The sequence below is a fragment of the Pyrus communis genome, chromosome 1 (genome assembly GCF_041283825.1).
Source record: "Pyrus communis isolate YQ-2024b chromosome 1, ASM4128382v1, whole genome shotgun sequence".
Taxonomy (NCBI): domain Eukaryota; kingdom Viridiplantae; phylum Streptophyta; class Magnoliopsida; order Rosales; family Rosaceae; genus Pyrus; species Pyrus communis.
In genome coordinates, this window is record NC_142565.1 from 8,145,887 (window position 1) to 8,160,788 (window position 14,902).

Genomic DNA, 14,902 nt, shown 5'->3' on the forward strand with positions numbered 1-14,902 from the left:
CTTACCTCGTTAACTTTCTTAAGAGGTAGCTCATCTCTTCCTCCAAATTGTCGTGTGTTGCCAGCAATGTTCTTTAATAATGCCTTAGCATTTGTTGGTGTCTTGTCCATAAATGCTCTTCCACTTGCTGCATCAAGCATTACATGATCAGTACCACACAATCCTTCATAAAAATACTGTATTAAAAGATGCTCTGAAATTTGATGATTAGGACAAGATGCAACCAAATGTGTGAATCGCTCATAGTAATCTCCAAAGGGCTCTCAATGTTGTTGTCAGATTACACATATGTCTTTCCTTATGCTTGCAGCTTTTGTGGCCGGAAAATATTGCTCCAAGAATGCTTGCTTCACCTGGTTCCATGTGTTCATTGATCTCAGAGGTAAATTGTAAAGCCACTCCTTTGCCTTAGCTTCTAATATAAATGGGAATGCCCTCAACTTGACTTGCTCCTCATCCGCATTGGCTGGTCTCATTCCCGAGCATACCACATGAAACTCCATGAGATGCTTGTTGGCATCCTCTGTTGAAAAGCCATGGAACTTAGGCAAGTAGTGAATCATGCTGGACCTAAGCTCAAATCCTCCTTCTGCATTTGGATATGTGATGCACAATGGTTGTTGATTCGTATTAGGCGTTGCCAACTCCCTCAAAGTATGGTTATCAGCCATGCCTTCTTATGGTTCTTTCTCCTCTTCCGAACTCAAATGTGGTGGAGAAGATGGTGGTAAAGACACCGATGCACGCTTCTGCTTGATTGTTCCTTGAAGCTTTCGAAGTGTTCGTTCAACCTCAAGATCGTAGGAAGCTAGATCAATGCTCTTGGACCTTCGAGTACGCATATACTACGAAGAGTACCTGAAATAAAAACAAAAACAAAAACACTAATTAGACAAGAAAAGAAAATAATAGAAAAATAAGTAATTAGAAATAATAATCCCCGGCGACACAGCGCCAAAAATTTGATAGAATTAAAAGCACACCACAAAGTAGCACACAAATGTCCTATTGATTTTCCTTATTAACACTAAGATTTGTCAATTGTAGCATATGAAAATAAGGGTCTTTCCCACAGAGGATTGTTTTATCTAACTACCTAAAATGGCACAAAAACTGGGCTGCTGCCCCTATTGGCCAGCCACCGAGAAATAATTATTAGATCGACTTAAACTTATCTAAAGTCTATGAAATTTTATATGCAAATACTAGACACATAGAGCTACACTCACACAAATTTTTGGAATTTTTGGAGTTAATTTGCTATTTAAATTAAATCGAACAAAAACAGAACAGAAACAGATTTCTAAGTAGTTCACAAATTAAGAAAAAACGAGTTAGGGGAATTGATATCCACCACCAAATAATCATGCAAACATGTTACATTTCATTCAAATTCCTTTCATTTTTGGATGAAGATGCTCAAGTTGGCGTAATGTTAGAACTCAACCTATTACTCTTTCTTATGTAGTATGTTAAGAGAATGACGTTTTCAACTTAACTTAGTCCTTAACATGCAATCTCGAATGGTGTGTTCATAGATTTAACAAGTAGAAATCATTCAGAACGAAAAGAGTTTGAGTCATCACAAGGCATCGTACGTACTAGACTTATCCTATAAATTGGTTCACATGTTAATCGCAATTAACAAGTACTACTCTAGAACATATGTAGGTCCTCATTCGACAAGAGCAGGCACACAGATATTCATAAAATTAGAATCCTAGATATGCTTACTAAGTATGCATCCGTAGAAAACACAAAAAATTCATCAATGAGACAAGTAGTGAACCAATTTTCATCCATTCATAAAAGTAATTCAAACGAAATGTCATAACAAACTTGCAATCATATTCGGGGCTTCAAAACAGCCCCTAACTACTAAAAATTAGTTACACATAATTCTCAAATTAAACCAAAAGAAAGACAAGAGTTTGAGAAGATAAAACCGAAAGAAGAGAATGCCAAGATTTCCTCCTTCCTTTCCTTCCTTCCTCAACACAGCAGCCTTGCCTTTTTTCCTTGTTTTCTTTCCTTTTTTTCGCACTTTTTTTCGCACTTTTTTTCCACCTTTTTTTCCACCCTTTCTTTCCACCTTTTTTTCCACTTTTTGCCGCTGCAACCTGCAGCCCTTTTCTTCTTTTATGCTGCCACACTTTTTTCTCCATAACTCACCTCACTAACAGCCATTTAGTGATGATAATAAGTGAGAGGAAATGCTAAAACAATTGTAACTCTTTGGGCAGCCTTTATGCCCATTACTCCCACTTAATTTTCCATTTCCTCTGATATTTGAATAGGTGTCAGCTGACTTGTTCTTGGTTGCATCAGTTTTGGCTACTAGTTTTATTGGATTTATTGCTTTCAATACTTTCTTGTCAGTTACAAACTGCTCAGCCTCTTGGGAACCTTTCAGTGTTAAAACGGTCATAACTTCTTCTAGAAAAATGATATTAACAATCTGCGAAATGCTCCAGAAAATAGACATCCGTAACTTTTCAAGCATATAAGGCTCATTCTCTAATTCATTCTGAGCTGTCCTCAACTTGCTTCCAAAGTCAGCTGACCTGCACATGCAATTTTGACGAATTTGTTACTTAAAACTCCACTTGTGTTATTTTTCTTTTCTTTACTTGACAAATCCTACAAAACACAAAAACAAAGTAAATAACTCAAAAATATAAGGAACTAACTAACAAAAACAAGTGAATTTGATATAAAATATATATAAATATAAGCTTATCACTACACAGGTGTTATTATGCTTGGACCGATTTTGGAATTAGAAGGTACCGGTACCCATATTTTATTGAAGAGTACCGTAGATTAACTACAGAAATTCTACATTTCCCATACCTATAATACCCTTTGTTTTGTAAAAGTTATACTACAATCCTTTAACACACTATAATCGTTAAATATACAGTGCCACAATTTCATTGAATATACGCGTGTACTTCTTGCCAAGGTCAGAGGTGATCTCAGTACCATTAAGATTTCGAAATTGCACACGTACAAGTCTTGTCAAAATTCTCTGAATATTTAGAACGAGTGTTTTTTGTATCTACTAAATGTTTTGTATGATGCATATTGTTTTATATGATGCATATTACGTTTATCGACAACACTCTATAATTTCTCTCTATATCACTCATCAGATGTTTCGGCATATGCTGATATTTGTTGACGTATACGCAATATAATTTAGCTGACGATAACAAACTTACCTAGTAAGGAATTCGTCAATGAATAATTGAATTTTTGTTCGCTTTGTGCTCTGTCCTATCTTAAAAACTTGTATTCAAAACTATAAAACAAAGTCAATCATATTTATTCAATGTACCGTTTTGCTTCAACTTTCCAGACTCAACAAGGACCCTGAAATGTACAGGATCAAACTTTCCCAAAAAAATTGCTGGAGATATACAGGTAAGGTAATACATAAGCTATCTCACCTCAGTCCCACAGATGCAAGATCATTTATGAAGTGGGGAAACTTAAGCATGCGAGTATGGAAATATATAGGAGGTGAGAATTTCAGCCTCTTGGCTACGATGGTCGAGTACTAGTGACAACCGCAGACACCGTTGAGTTCATGCCGGACATGGCGTGGCCACGGCACAAACGCTAAAAACCGTGTTCTCCCCGTCGCTCTTGTTGCCAAACCTGAGAACAGAGTAGCCCTTGACGCCATACCCCACAAGTAAACCACCGTGGTTCACCCATTTCTTGAAACATATAAGGGGGCACGAAACACCGCCGATGTAAGTTTGCATGAACATGGCATTCAACCCGACCGCATTTATAAAACAAGTTGCATTAGCATTGTGTTTGAATCTATATATGCAGGAACATTCTTTTAGCACCTTATGTGTCAGTTGAGATTGACCCGATGTTAATAGACACATCGACTACGCACCGATGTTAGTCTAGCACAAAATGTTATATGTGGTGCTATCTATACATCTATTTTTACTTCTCACGCATCATTCTCAATTTCTGGCCACTCGAATGAATTGAAAAAGATCAATGGACGAAAATTAACAAAAGTGTGTGGAAGGTAAAATAAGGTATATGAATAGCTCTATCTAATGTTATATTGGGATAGTGGTAAAATTGGCAACTCTTACTGCAACCTTGTCCGGATCGAATTTGCATTCACCCCGCTTTCCACTGTAAGGGTATGCACTCTCCTCCTCCAACATCCTTAAGCAGTGGAGCACTGTTCGAAATGCCACCGTGGTAGGTCGGTACAAGCCTACAAATGGTGAGGTCCTCTCTTCCAAATTACGTTCTGGTGGTATTCTTCTTCACTTGTAAGTGAGAAATTTTAGGTTCGATTCTTGTTAAAGCCGAATTTGAACTATATTATTGTTAACCCATTATGATGCTAAGCCTATCCTCTCCTCCTTCAATATAGATATATCTTATTAAAAAAATAAAAAAGTAAATTAAAGCCCAATTGACCAAAAAAGAAAGTAAGCCCAATTGACCAATTGAATCATCTTGACTCTTAATCTCAATTTAGGACATCATCTCCTCTAATCTTTGAGATAATGAATTGTCATATCGTTACGATAATTCATTAATTACAAAATTAATCCTATTTAACTGTAAAGCAACAGTTAATCCTGTTGAAGCAACGACGACGTGGTCCACACTAATTGGCTCACCATCTAATCACACACGTGGTTTAATCTTTTAAATCCTTTCCTAATCTTCTCACTGTCCAAACAGTACATAAAGCGAAGGACGAGAAACTGAGAAAGTGCCGAGAAAAGAAAAGCAGAGTGGAGGAATCTCCAATCCGTTTTACACCCGGCAAGCAACAGAGAGAATCCGAAGATACCGAACTGGAAGCCATTCGGGCGCTCTCACTTCATCCGTTTCCCGAGAGCTTGGAAAAGCAGAGCAGCTGAAATCGAAGCTATGGGGATTTTGCACGAGGACGTTGTGGTAATTAACCAGGCGGAGAAGGCTGGGGAGCCCACTGTCATCACTGTGAATTGTCCTGACAAGACTGGGTTGGAATGTGATTTGTGCAGAGTTATATTGCTGTTTGGCCTCAGCATTTGCAGGGGAGGTGAGGATTTACTGTTTTCTTTATGTATTCTTTTTGTTTGATTTATTTATTTTTAATTTTTCAGAGTTTTTGGGAGGTGGGTTTTGGAATTTTTAACTAGAAATATGGTGGGCAGTTAATTTCTTTTTTTTTTTTTTACTGTTTGGATCTGGAAATGCCTGAGAATTCTTGGGTTGGATATAAAGATTCAGGGAGAAATAAATATTGGTTTTTTTTTTTCTTCTGGAAATCTGTCTAAAGTTCATTGGAAGTAAATCTGGAAATGTGTCATTCTTCTTCAAACTTATTAAAATTAAGTAGTAATTTGTACTTAGATTTTTATTCATATTTTTTATGAAATTTTTTGTGACCGATATGATTATTTTGTGGAGCAGATGTTTCAACAGATGGGAAATGGTGCTACATAGTGTTTTGGGTGGTGGGGAAACCAAGCACTAGGTGGAATTTGTTGACAAAGAGACTGTTGGCAGCGTGTCCATCGTATTTTTCGACTTCTGGAATATTCTATTACCGGCCCGAAAACCAGCAGCCTAAGCCACCGGATGTGTTCCTTTTGAAGTTCTGGTGTTCTTATGAACGGGACGGACTATTGCATGGTAATGCTAAGCCTTCATTACAAAGAATGTCAATTGCATTAGTAGTTGTTCTCTTGAAACTTCGTAAGCGTTACCCTCGAGCTTAATTTGCTTAGAAATAGTGCAGTTACTGAATATCTTTCTCGGTGATTTGTCTGAACTCTCCAACTAGTAAGCGTTTGAATTAGATGAAGTTTTGGCTATCTTTTATCGGTGATTATCAATTGTTTATATGATGAAATAGGAAGGCGATGATCTCCAACGATTGATATTATGAGTTCCCATACTTAGCAGTGTTGTGTAAAAGGCAAGAGAATCCGTCATTTTCATTTCCCTTGTTTAAAAGGGATACGAATTACCAAGGAATATAATTTATGACAGATTCGTACAAGTGTAGATATTATTCTTTTTGGTGTGTTAATATGGAAAGGAAGACAAGTGAACTCTTAACGGTATGATCCCTATTTCCGTAACTTTGTATAGCAAAAATGAAAACACTAGTTCTGTTTTTGTTTCGTTTTGAGAAATCAAATAAGGGATCCTTTTCTTTCACCTATGGTACTAAATGTCCTAGCAGTTACCTGTTGGAAGAAAATTAATTTGCTTATTATTTGGCTAATCAGTCTATAAGTTGTTTGATTCTGTCTTTATTGACTCTTCATTTACCAAGTGCTTCCTACACTTTTGAATTATCTCAATAATTGAGTGGGAAATGTAGTGTATGGAGTCATATATTTTGTTTCGGATTTACATTAATACGATTTTATCTAATAGATGTCACTGAGGTTCTCTGTGAGCTGGAGCTCACTATAAACAGTGTGAAGGTATCGACTACCCCAGATGGGAGAGTAATGGACCTTTTCTTCATTACAGATACTAGGTTTGTCCTTCTTAACATTGCTTCCCTTTCAATAAATAATAACTGTGCATCATTTCCACTTTTACTTTTGTCGTTTCACTCCTCTAGAATATGGTGAATATTATTGTTCTTTTCTACCGTTTCAATCAGAGAAATTCTTCATACAAAAAGAAGACAAGATGAAACGATTGATTCTCTGAAGGCTGTTTTATGCAATGCTTTGTTGAGTTGCGAAATTGAGTTGGCCGGATCAGAAGTTACAGCGTGTTCACAGGGTTCTCCGTATCTTCCTTCTGCTATTACCGAAGAAATATTCAGCTTAGAGCTGCCCAACGGACGCCTAAGCAGATCTGTTGCCTCCAACCCCGTTTCAGTAACCGTGGACAATCACCTTAGCCCATCTCACACACTTGTTCAAATCTTCTGCCAAGATCATAAGGGTCTCATATATGACATCATGAGAACCCTGAAGGATTACAATATTCAGGTACATCTTTAATTGTAGGTTTTGTAGATTTTTTTAATCTCTCTCTCTCCAAAGGTCCTTTTGTCATTTGACTTTACCATTATTTAGTAGATAACGAAGGTGATTTACCGTTATTTTAAAGAGATGATTCTATTGAATATTCTTGCTTAATGTCAGGTTCGTTATGGACGATTCTGTGCTAACCCAAGAGGAAATTGTGAGTTAGACTTGTTCATAATGCAAGCAGATGGGAAGAAGATTGTTGACCCGAACAAGCAAAATGCATTATCTTCCCGCTTGAGAATGGAGCTTCTGCGTCCTCTTAGAGTGGCTGTGGTGAGCCGTGGTCCTGACACTGAGCTGCTGGTTGCTAACCCCGTTGAGTTGTCTGGCAGGGGCCGTCCTCTTGTCTTTTATGATATCACACTCGCCCTCAAAGTTCTAAAAACACGCATATTTTCCGTACTGCCCCCAACCAATCTTACAATTTTCTTATGCATTCGTTGTAATTTCCTTTAGGCCAGCTTAGACGAATGATTTCCTCTATAGTTTGATACTCATTCTACGATTCAATGTGCTTTCATTATTTCAGGTTAAGATAGGCAGACACATGATCCGGGATCGAGAGTGGGAAGTATACAGAATCCTGCTGGATGAAGGAGTTGGTTCTCCAGTGCCAAGGAACAAAATTGAGGAAGGTGTAAGAAACAAGTTGATGGGATGGGAATAGATTGGATGCCGAATTTAGTTGCCGGCTTTCATAATTGTGCAGTGTACAGCATATTTTCTTAAGCATCGAGTTTCTAGTTCTACCACGGCAAGATGCAAACCGGTAAATCAGTACGCGCATAATAAAGAGCCAATCTGTTGCATAACCTCCGTGCCTCCATCTTAACTTGCATTGCTTATGAAAGAAACTTGGCAATCTCATCTCTTCTGGCATGTTAAGGTGACAAATGTTTCGGTATTTCATCCTGTTCATCGCCATTCTTTACGAAGTCTCTCACTAATATTTCACTGTAGACTATATCAGAATTTGATTTGTTGGTAGAAGATCGAATTTGAGGAGTGGTTTGGGGTTATTATGTTAAGATGGTTGAGTTTTAGAGTCCAGGCAAACCCGTCTGCAAGAGCGGTCTTCGTCGATGGCGTGCACCATTCTTGCACGGCTAGACGGCTGATTTGTGTTTGGGTTCAGATTTTGCTTCAAAGTCTTGAAAGTCGACCTAATACGAAAATGAAATAGGGGAGGGAACCATAAAAAATTCTCTATATTCTACAGCCAAAAAAAGTTCAATTCACACACTTTTGTCTCTCGTGTGCTAATTTTGTCGATAAAATCACTAATTGAACTTAAATTTGCAACAATTAGTCGTGAAGGTTGATACTAGTCTAACCAAGCGAATTTCCGCCAAAATAACACGAACTGCTATCATAATTTTACCAAGATATAGAGAAATTATTGTTAGATCTCTAAAATAGCCATCACTTACTCTCTGTGATTATTTTTTGTTCTAAAAAACACTAGTTGTTGATTTTGCAACGACAATCTATCTTTCCAAAAATTGAGAAAAATGATTATTTTTTTAAGTACTATTAACAGTCCCAAAGTTTAAATTGTGGAGTGCAAGAAAGGAAATAATGAATTTTTTTTCTAAAGAGTTCCAAAACTAGGAGCCTTGGAAAATATGTGTGGCTCGCGACGCAGCCCCACGTGGCTCAACTTCCATTGCTTTCAACGGTCGCTAACCGTTTGTTAGGTTGCTCTTTGGCGGCCCCACTTTCCCTCCAAAACTCCAATCGCGGAGGAGATACCTCCGAATCTTCTTCCATCCTCGCCAATTCGGACACTTCAAAAACTACAACCATAAAAAATTAAAAATTAAAAATAAAAATCAGAGTCTCTTTGTTATTGTATTAAAAATTAATAATTCAGAGGAAAAATGAGAGCTTTGAGCTCGCAATGCGTGCTCGTTGATTTGCAGAGCTCATGGCAATCGGCGAACCAGATCCCAATCTCGACCCTCTGCTACCTTCAGAACTCCAAATTCACCTCTGCAGTCTCTTCGACATTTCGTCGAACGCGCCGTGGCCATAAGCCGGTTGCTTCGTCCAAATCCTCCACCCCATGGATTCCGTCCCCGGAGATTCGGAGGCCGTCCGATCGGTTCTATTCCGGAAATGGGTTGATTTCGAATTCTCCGAATTTGAATCCGGCTTCCACGTCGCAGCCGGAGGCGGCTTCGGAGCTGGGAATGTTACTTGAATTGTTGCCTTTGAGGATGAGGAGTGAGCTGTACAGGCACGAGGAGATTGGCGAGCTCGTTGAGGTTGTGATGGATTTGGGGAGGAGTCCGATTGCGAGGTTTCCTTCCGGTGATTGGGTGATCTCCGAAAAGCCGGTGAATCTTGAAGATCTACGGCACGCTGTATCGAAGGTTTGGAGCATTCTTATGCAGATTGAAAAATTAAGTGTCATATTTGCATGACGTAAGTGTTTTTGGGTAATCTTCAATTTGGTGTTAGTGGCTGTCTCTCTGGTTTAATTATTTATTTAATGATTGATTAAATTGTTAATTTTGGACCCTTGTGTGATTGGTCATGCTAGTTATTGGTAAATACCTATTAGCTTTGTTTAGAAGGGAAGATCTTGAGCTCGTTTGGGAGTGTTTTTAAAATGGCTGAAAGCGCTTTTGGTGAAATTTTTTTTTGAACCAATCCTTAGTTAAAAAGTAAGTCAATCCTGGAAAATCACTTAAACGTTTCTTAGAAAAAAAACATAATTGGTGTTTCTTGCAGAAAACACTCCAAATGCTTTTGAAAGCCATAAACATATTCTCTAAAAACGTTTTCAGTCATTTTAAAAACATTTTCAAACGATTTCGTAACTATTTGTTTATATGTTTCTTATACAAAGGTACTTGCTTTTCTGTAGGTTAGTGAGTTTTCAGATGACAACCGTTCAGGTATTAACAATTCACTGCACCGGATAAGTGCTATTCGAAACCGGAAAAAGCAAATCATTGGCCTCACGTGCCGAGTGGGACGAGCTGTGTCAGGAAGCGCTGAGATTATACGTGACTTGGTTGAGGGCGGCGGTTCCATCTTGGTCATTGGACCTCCTGGAGTTGGGAAGACAACCTTAATCAGGTATCGCCTACTCCTGGTCCAAGCAAATGAACCTTTAAATTCCATTTCACCTGGCATCATGAATAAGCATGTTATGAATTTGTCCCCTGCAGAGAAATTGCTAGAATGCTGGCAGATGATCATATGAAGCGTGTTGTGATTGTGGATACATCGAATGAGATTGGTGGAGACGGAGATGTTCCTCACGCAGGAATAGGTCGTGCAAGGAGGATGCAAGTTCCTAACGTCAATATGCAGCATAATGTGAGTGTTGACAACAATTCTACTGCTTTTTATCTCCAACTGTTGCTTTAGTTCCCGAGTAGTAAATGTGCATTGTTTTTCCTTTCACCCAAATCATCGTTTTACCCCTTTGGAACTTTTGTGCAGGTTATGATTGAAGCAGTGGAAAACCATATGCCCGAAACGATCATAATAGATGAAATTGGAACAGAACTTGAAGCATTGGCCGCCAGTACTATTGCTCAAAGAGGAGTCCAACTAGTTGGAACAGCACATGGAATGACGATAGACAACGTAATGAAAAATCCTTCTCTACAGATCCTTGTCGGTGGCATAGAGGTGCAGTGCAATGCTACTTGTCAACTCTACCGTTTACTAGTTGTGCTCAGATCTATTAGTGCTCCTTGTTGGTACCATATAGGAGATATGACATATCATTTCCACTGCAGATATTGTGTCGAGACCTTACCAATTTAAGGCTTTCGCAGATAGAAACTGTTGATTGACTAAAAGCAGTTTTGATCTGAATGCAGAGTGTGACACTTGGTGATGAAGAAGCAAGAAGAAGGAAGGTACAGAAGACAATTCTGGAAAGAAAGGGGCCTCCTACATTTACATGTGCTGTGGAGATTATATCTAAAACAGAACTTCGTGTGCATCACAGATTAGATGCAACTGTTGATGCTATACTGGCTGGTATTTTGCACTTCCCTCTTTGGATTGACATTTCAAGGGCCAAAATTATTCTAAATTGAAAATTTTTTGGTTGCAGGAAAACCTCCTTTGTTTGAAATCCGTCGTGTTGATGCAGATGCTGGTGGCTCTCGCAAGTCTATTTCAATACCTGAAAAGAGCTATCTACAAGTGTCTGATTTTACTGTTAAAAAAAACATTGATGCCGCTGATATAGAGTCTGACAAGGAAGATCTAGACCATTCCCCTACACGGACCAAAAAATTGAGCAGCAAAAGATCTGTGAAGAAGAGGAGTTTGCCGGTTTGTGTATATGCATACAAGGTATGTTACTTAGGTTTCTATTTGCTTCACTCTATATTTCAATTGGAAAATTTCAAATCCACGCTCATTGAACTGAGAGCAAAGGTCACACATTTTCTTAAACTCTGATTCTGGCATTTTGTAGTAATAACTTCACGACTTTTTCCAAAACACTATTAGTAAATAGGTTTTCACAAGGTCGATGATTTGTGTTAACAATTTTTTTATTATTTTGATGTATTGTAGATCCTTGAAGCCGATCTTCTACAAGTCGCAAACGTAATGGGGCTTGAAGGTGAAATAGAAGTAACTGATGATATCGGAACAGCTGATGTAATAATAGCATCCAGTTATGAAATGAAACAGAACCCATGGATCCGCAGTGTAACAAAGTTCCACGACTTGCCTGTATTTGTCATGAAGGTAGCCTCACTTTCGTTCTTTTTCGAAGTTCTCTGTTTGTGTATCTATTCTATATTTGCATTGTATGGTATACACCATACACGCCATGGCTCATTCGGTTTTTGTTGTCCAGTCAAATACCATGGCACAAATGGTCAAGGCAGTTCGGATGATTCTTGAAATGGAATCTGTTGGCTCTTTGCGAAAGCAGTTAGTCAATAGTTCTTTCGACATTGAAATTGAAGATGATGCCCCGAAAAGAAAACCATCTTTGGAAGAGATTGATGCATTGGAGGTACATTTTCCTTTCCCAATTCTCCGTTTCAGTCAGTAAATTCTCAGTTCATTCCACAACATAATCCTTTGGACCTTACCTATATCATTTGCTTAGTACACCGTTTCTCCTTTTGTATGTCCTAGGAGGTTCGACTTGCGATTGAGTACATCGTGATTCCTGGTGGAGAGCCAGTAGAGCTTCTCCCAAGACGCTCTGAAATAATCGCCCGACAGCTTGAGCTAGTGGAAAGTTATCAGCTGGCTGCTGAAAATTCAGGCACCGAGATGAATCCAAGGTTGCAGATTCTTCCGATGAGATTAAACAAAAAGAAAGCTTCAAAACCTGTTAAATCCGGTTCAAGTTTTCTGGAGGTGATTAACTCTAAATCACTAACCGGCGGAGGTGGAGGAACCAGTGTTACTAGGCTGCCTATTATATCTGAATAGAAGAGGATGCAGATTGCTGCCTCAACTGCAACATTTTTCAATCACTGGTTGATAGCCCATTTCATTTCATGGATGGTCGTGTAAATTATGTATGTCAATTAATGTAATCATTTCCCTGTCAATCAAAAGAAATTTAATGTAATTATTTCGAATAATGTAACAAGCTTTTTGCAGTTGTTTCTTCTTCAATGAAGGAGCAACCCAATTAGTGAATAATTTGAAATACCAAAAATTGATGTCATCCGATATCAAGACTGCCTTCACTAACGACGACCTCATGCTGAAATCAACTTAACACAATCGTCCTAACGGGGAGTACAATTACAAGGTCGATTGCATCCTATTAGACCCCGTCAGCCCTTTGCCCCAACGACCCGAGCCAACCAAAGCAGAAGTTAAGGCCAAGATGTTCCTCAAAATGGCAGAAAGCTCTAAGCCAGCCTCGAAACTACAGAGCCGGCCAAAATCATCAGCAATTCCGTCCTCAAAGAATGACGAAGGTTCATAAGGAGAGGCTATTTTCAATGCAACAAGCAACGCATAATCAAAAGAGGTTTTTATTCCTCATCAAGTGACGCTGGTCAAGTGTTCTCCACGTTGAAAGTGAATTTGATAAAAAAAGAGAAGCCGAGCTGACTTAGTTGTCCAAAGGCCTTAAGTGAGTAAGGCCTTCTTTCATGAAATAGAATTCTTCCTGTCCAGACAATGCACACTCCTGGTGGGCTCACAAAATCCATGTCAAAAATGGAGATATCAGTTGTACAAAAGTCGATGAATTATGCTTCTTGACTTTCAAATTGAAATTCGTATAAAAGTTGACGAATGCATTGTGGTTACCATATCTCATGTACTTGAATTTCTGAAAAGAAAAAAAAAAGTTTTGGGGTTTCGGTTACTAAAAAAAAGGGTCTACTCTATACATTTTTATTCCCTAGTTGCATTTCTCTCCCGGTTATGAAGTAATAAGACCTACTTGATCGAGTAAGGGGAGGTAAGATTATAACGAAAGGTTCTTGGAATCTCATTTTGTTGGCTTAGCATTCGCATTTCGCTCTCGAGAGAAATGAAGAATTCAGTCTTGCACTAAATAATATCTATTTGTAAGAAGTGTGTGAGCGACCGCTACAAGTGCATTGAGAAGTAGTGCATTCATTCTCTCCCTTAGAGTCGGGGAGCATGAGGTTAGTCATAAGTCTGGACAATGAGAAGCACATACCTTAGCTTATGGGTAAAATAAAGAGAGTGTGCTTCTTCCCCTTTTGGCCGCTAATGTGTGTGGTGCCTCTCTATTCACGCAATAGACAGTTGTTGATGGGTTGTTCATCCTTTTCACAGCATACAGCTCGGTGTAGATATGTCAAGCTCAAAAGCATTTGAAAATATCTTCTTTTTTTTTAGTAGCTACAAGTGAGCTCTATTTTTATTAATAAAGTCTTAATCTAAATATAGGCTAAGATTTCAACAGATAGTTCTTTCAACATGTGGGATGATGGGAACAAGCAGTTGATCAAAAGAGATGTGAGAAGTAGGCTGTAGTGTAATCTAACGTTGTGAAGTGTGGGATCCAGCAAAAGAGACGTGTTCTATTATACTGTTGTACCAACCACCTGCGTTCATTATAATACATGTGCCCTACATACATAAGGGAATCGAGGTTTGGAACCTCATTTCTATTCGAATGAGAAAATCTAAGCACTCACCAAATTGGTAAGACATACGTGTTAATCCAATCCATAAGATTCATTCATTAAAAAATTTACTAGTGTGAAGACCATGCAAGCTTGTGCTATCTCCTTGTCCAGCCCTACAGTAAGCTCTCAAAGTCGTACCTTATTCTTTTTTGGTATATTAAAAAGTCTGCAACGGAAAAACCTACAACATGGGTACCATATCCAAATGTGAGTTGGTTGAAGGGCCCAAAAGTCTTAGTCGTTTAGAGGTTTTAGGATATAAATAGACATGATTCATTTCAGATCCATTACAAATTGATCTAATCTGATCCCGGTGTGTGGCCAGTCTTTGGTCAGTTGGGTTTTGGGTGGGATGGGCTGAGAGAGATCACTCAACCCATGTTAGACATTGCTGGAAGATCTTTTTTAAAATCTATGAATTGAGATGAGCAAGAAGGATAAATGTGATTGGTGTGAGTAGATGTGGTGGGTTGAAGGGTTTTTATAAAGATGTATGAGAAAATTAAAAAATCGGATAAGGATACGTGACGCAATGTAAATGATTGAAAATCTTATATAAAATATGAGCTAAATTATTAATGGATAGTGACAAGTAAAGCCATAGAAATGATTTAAAATCTCATCGCAAATCGAAAGCGATAATGACACGTGGAAGATAAAATTAATAAAGTATAAAAAAAAAACAAAAGAAAAAAAAAATATATGTAAATAATAAATAATTGCTGCAACAATGAAAAC

General features: G+C 38.3%; 2 protein-coding genes across 2 annotated transcripts; both read left to right on the forward strand.

The window, feature by feature from the left end:
* Window positions 1-4,721: 4,721 nt before the first annotated feature.
* On the forward strand, window positions 4,722-8,071 carry LOC137721201 (ACT domain-containing protein ACR10). Its single transcript, XM_068460304.2, has 6 exons — window positions 4,722-5,080; window positions 5,455-5,676; window positions 6,430-6,535; window positions 6,665-7,001; window positions 7,158-7,442; window positions 7,573-8,071. Exons 1-6 carry the CDS (start codon window positions 4,927-4,929, stop codon window positions 7,708-7,710), a joined length of 1,242 nt encoding a protein of 413 aa, XP_068316405.2. The 5' UTR covers window positions 4,722-4,926; the 3' UTR covers window positions 7,711-8,071.
* A 127-nt stretch (window positions 8,072-8,198) lies between these two features.
* On the forward strand, window positions 8,199-12,705 carry LOC137720983 (protein SEEDLING PLASTID DEVELOPMENT 1). The gene is made up of 9 exons (XM_068460112.2): window positions 8,199-9,418; window positions 9,916-10,130; window positions 10,223-10,373; window positions 10,500-10,691; window positions 10,886-11,048; window positions 11,125-11,369; window positions 11,595-11,771; window positions 11,884-12,045; window positions 12,171-12,705. Exons 1-9 carry the CDS (start codon window positions 8,924-8,926, stop codon window positions 12,471-12,473), a joined length of 2,103 nt encoding a protein of 700 aa, XP_068316213.2. The 5' UTR covers window positions 8,199-8,923; the 3' UTR covers window positions 12,474-12,705.
* The last annotated feature ends 2,197 nt before the right edge of the window (window positions 12,706-14,902 follow it).

Coding starts and splice junctions, on each gene's coding strand:
- LOC137721201 (XM_068460304.2), top strand. CDS start 4,927: ATGGGGATTTTGCACGAGGACGTTGTGGTAATTAACCAGGCGGAGAAG. Junction 5,081..5,454: donor CCTCAGCATTTGCAGGGGAG/GTGAGGATTTAC, acceptor TTTGTGGAGCAG/ATGTTTCAACAGATGGGAAA. Junction 5,677..6,429: donor ACGGGACGGACTATTGCATG/GTAATGCTAAGC, acceptor TTTATCTAATAG/ATGTCACTGAGGTTCTCTGT.
- LOC137720983 (XM_068460112.2), top strand. CDS start 8,924: ATGAGAGCTTTGAGCTCGCAATGCGTGCTCGTTGATTTGCAGAGCTCA. Junction 10,692..10,885: donor TCCTTGTCGGTGGCATAGAG/GTGCAGTGCAAT, acceptor ATCTGAATGCAG/AGTGTGACACTTGGTGATGA. Junction 11,370..11,594: donor TTTGTGTATATGCATACAAG/GTATGTTACTTA, acceptor GATGTATTGTAG/ATCCTTGAAGCCGATCTTCT.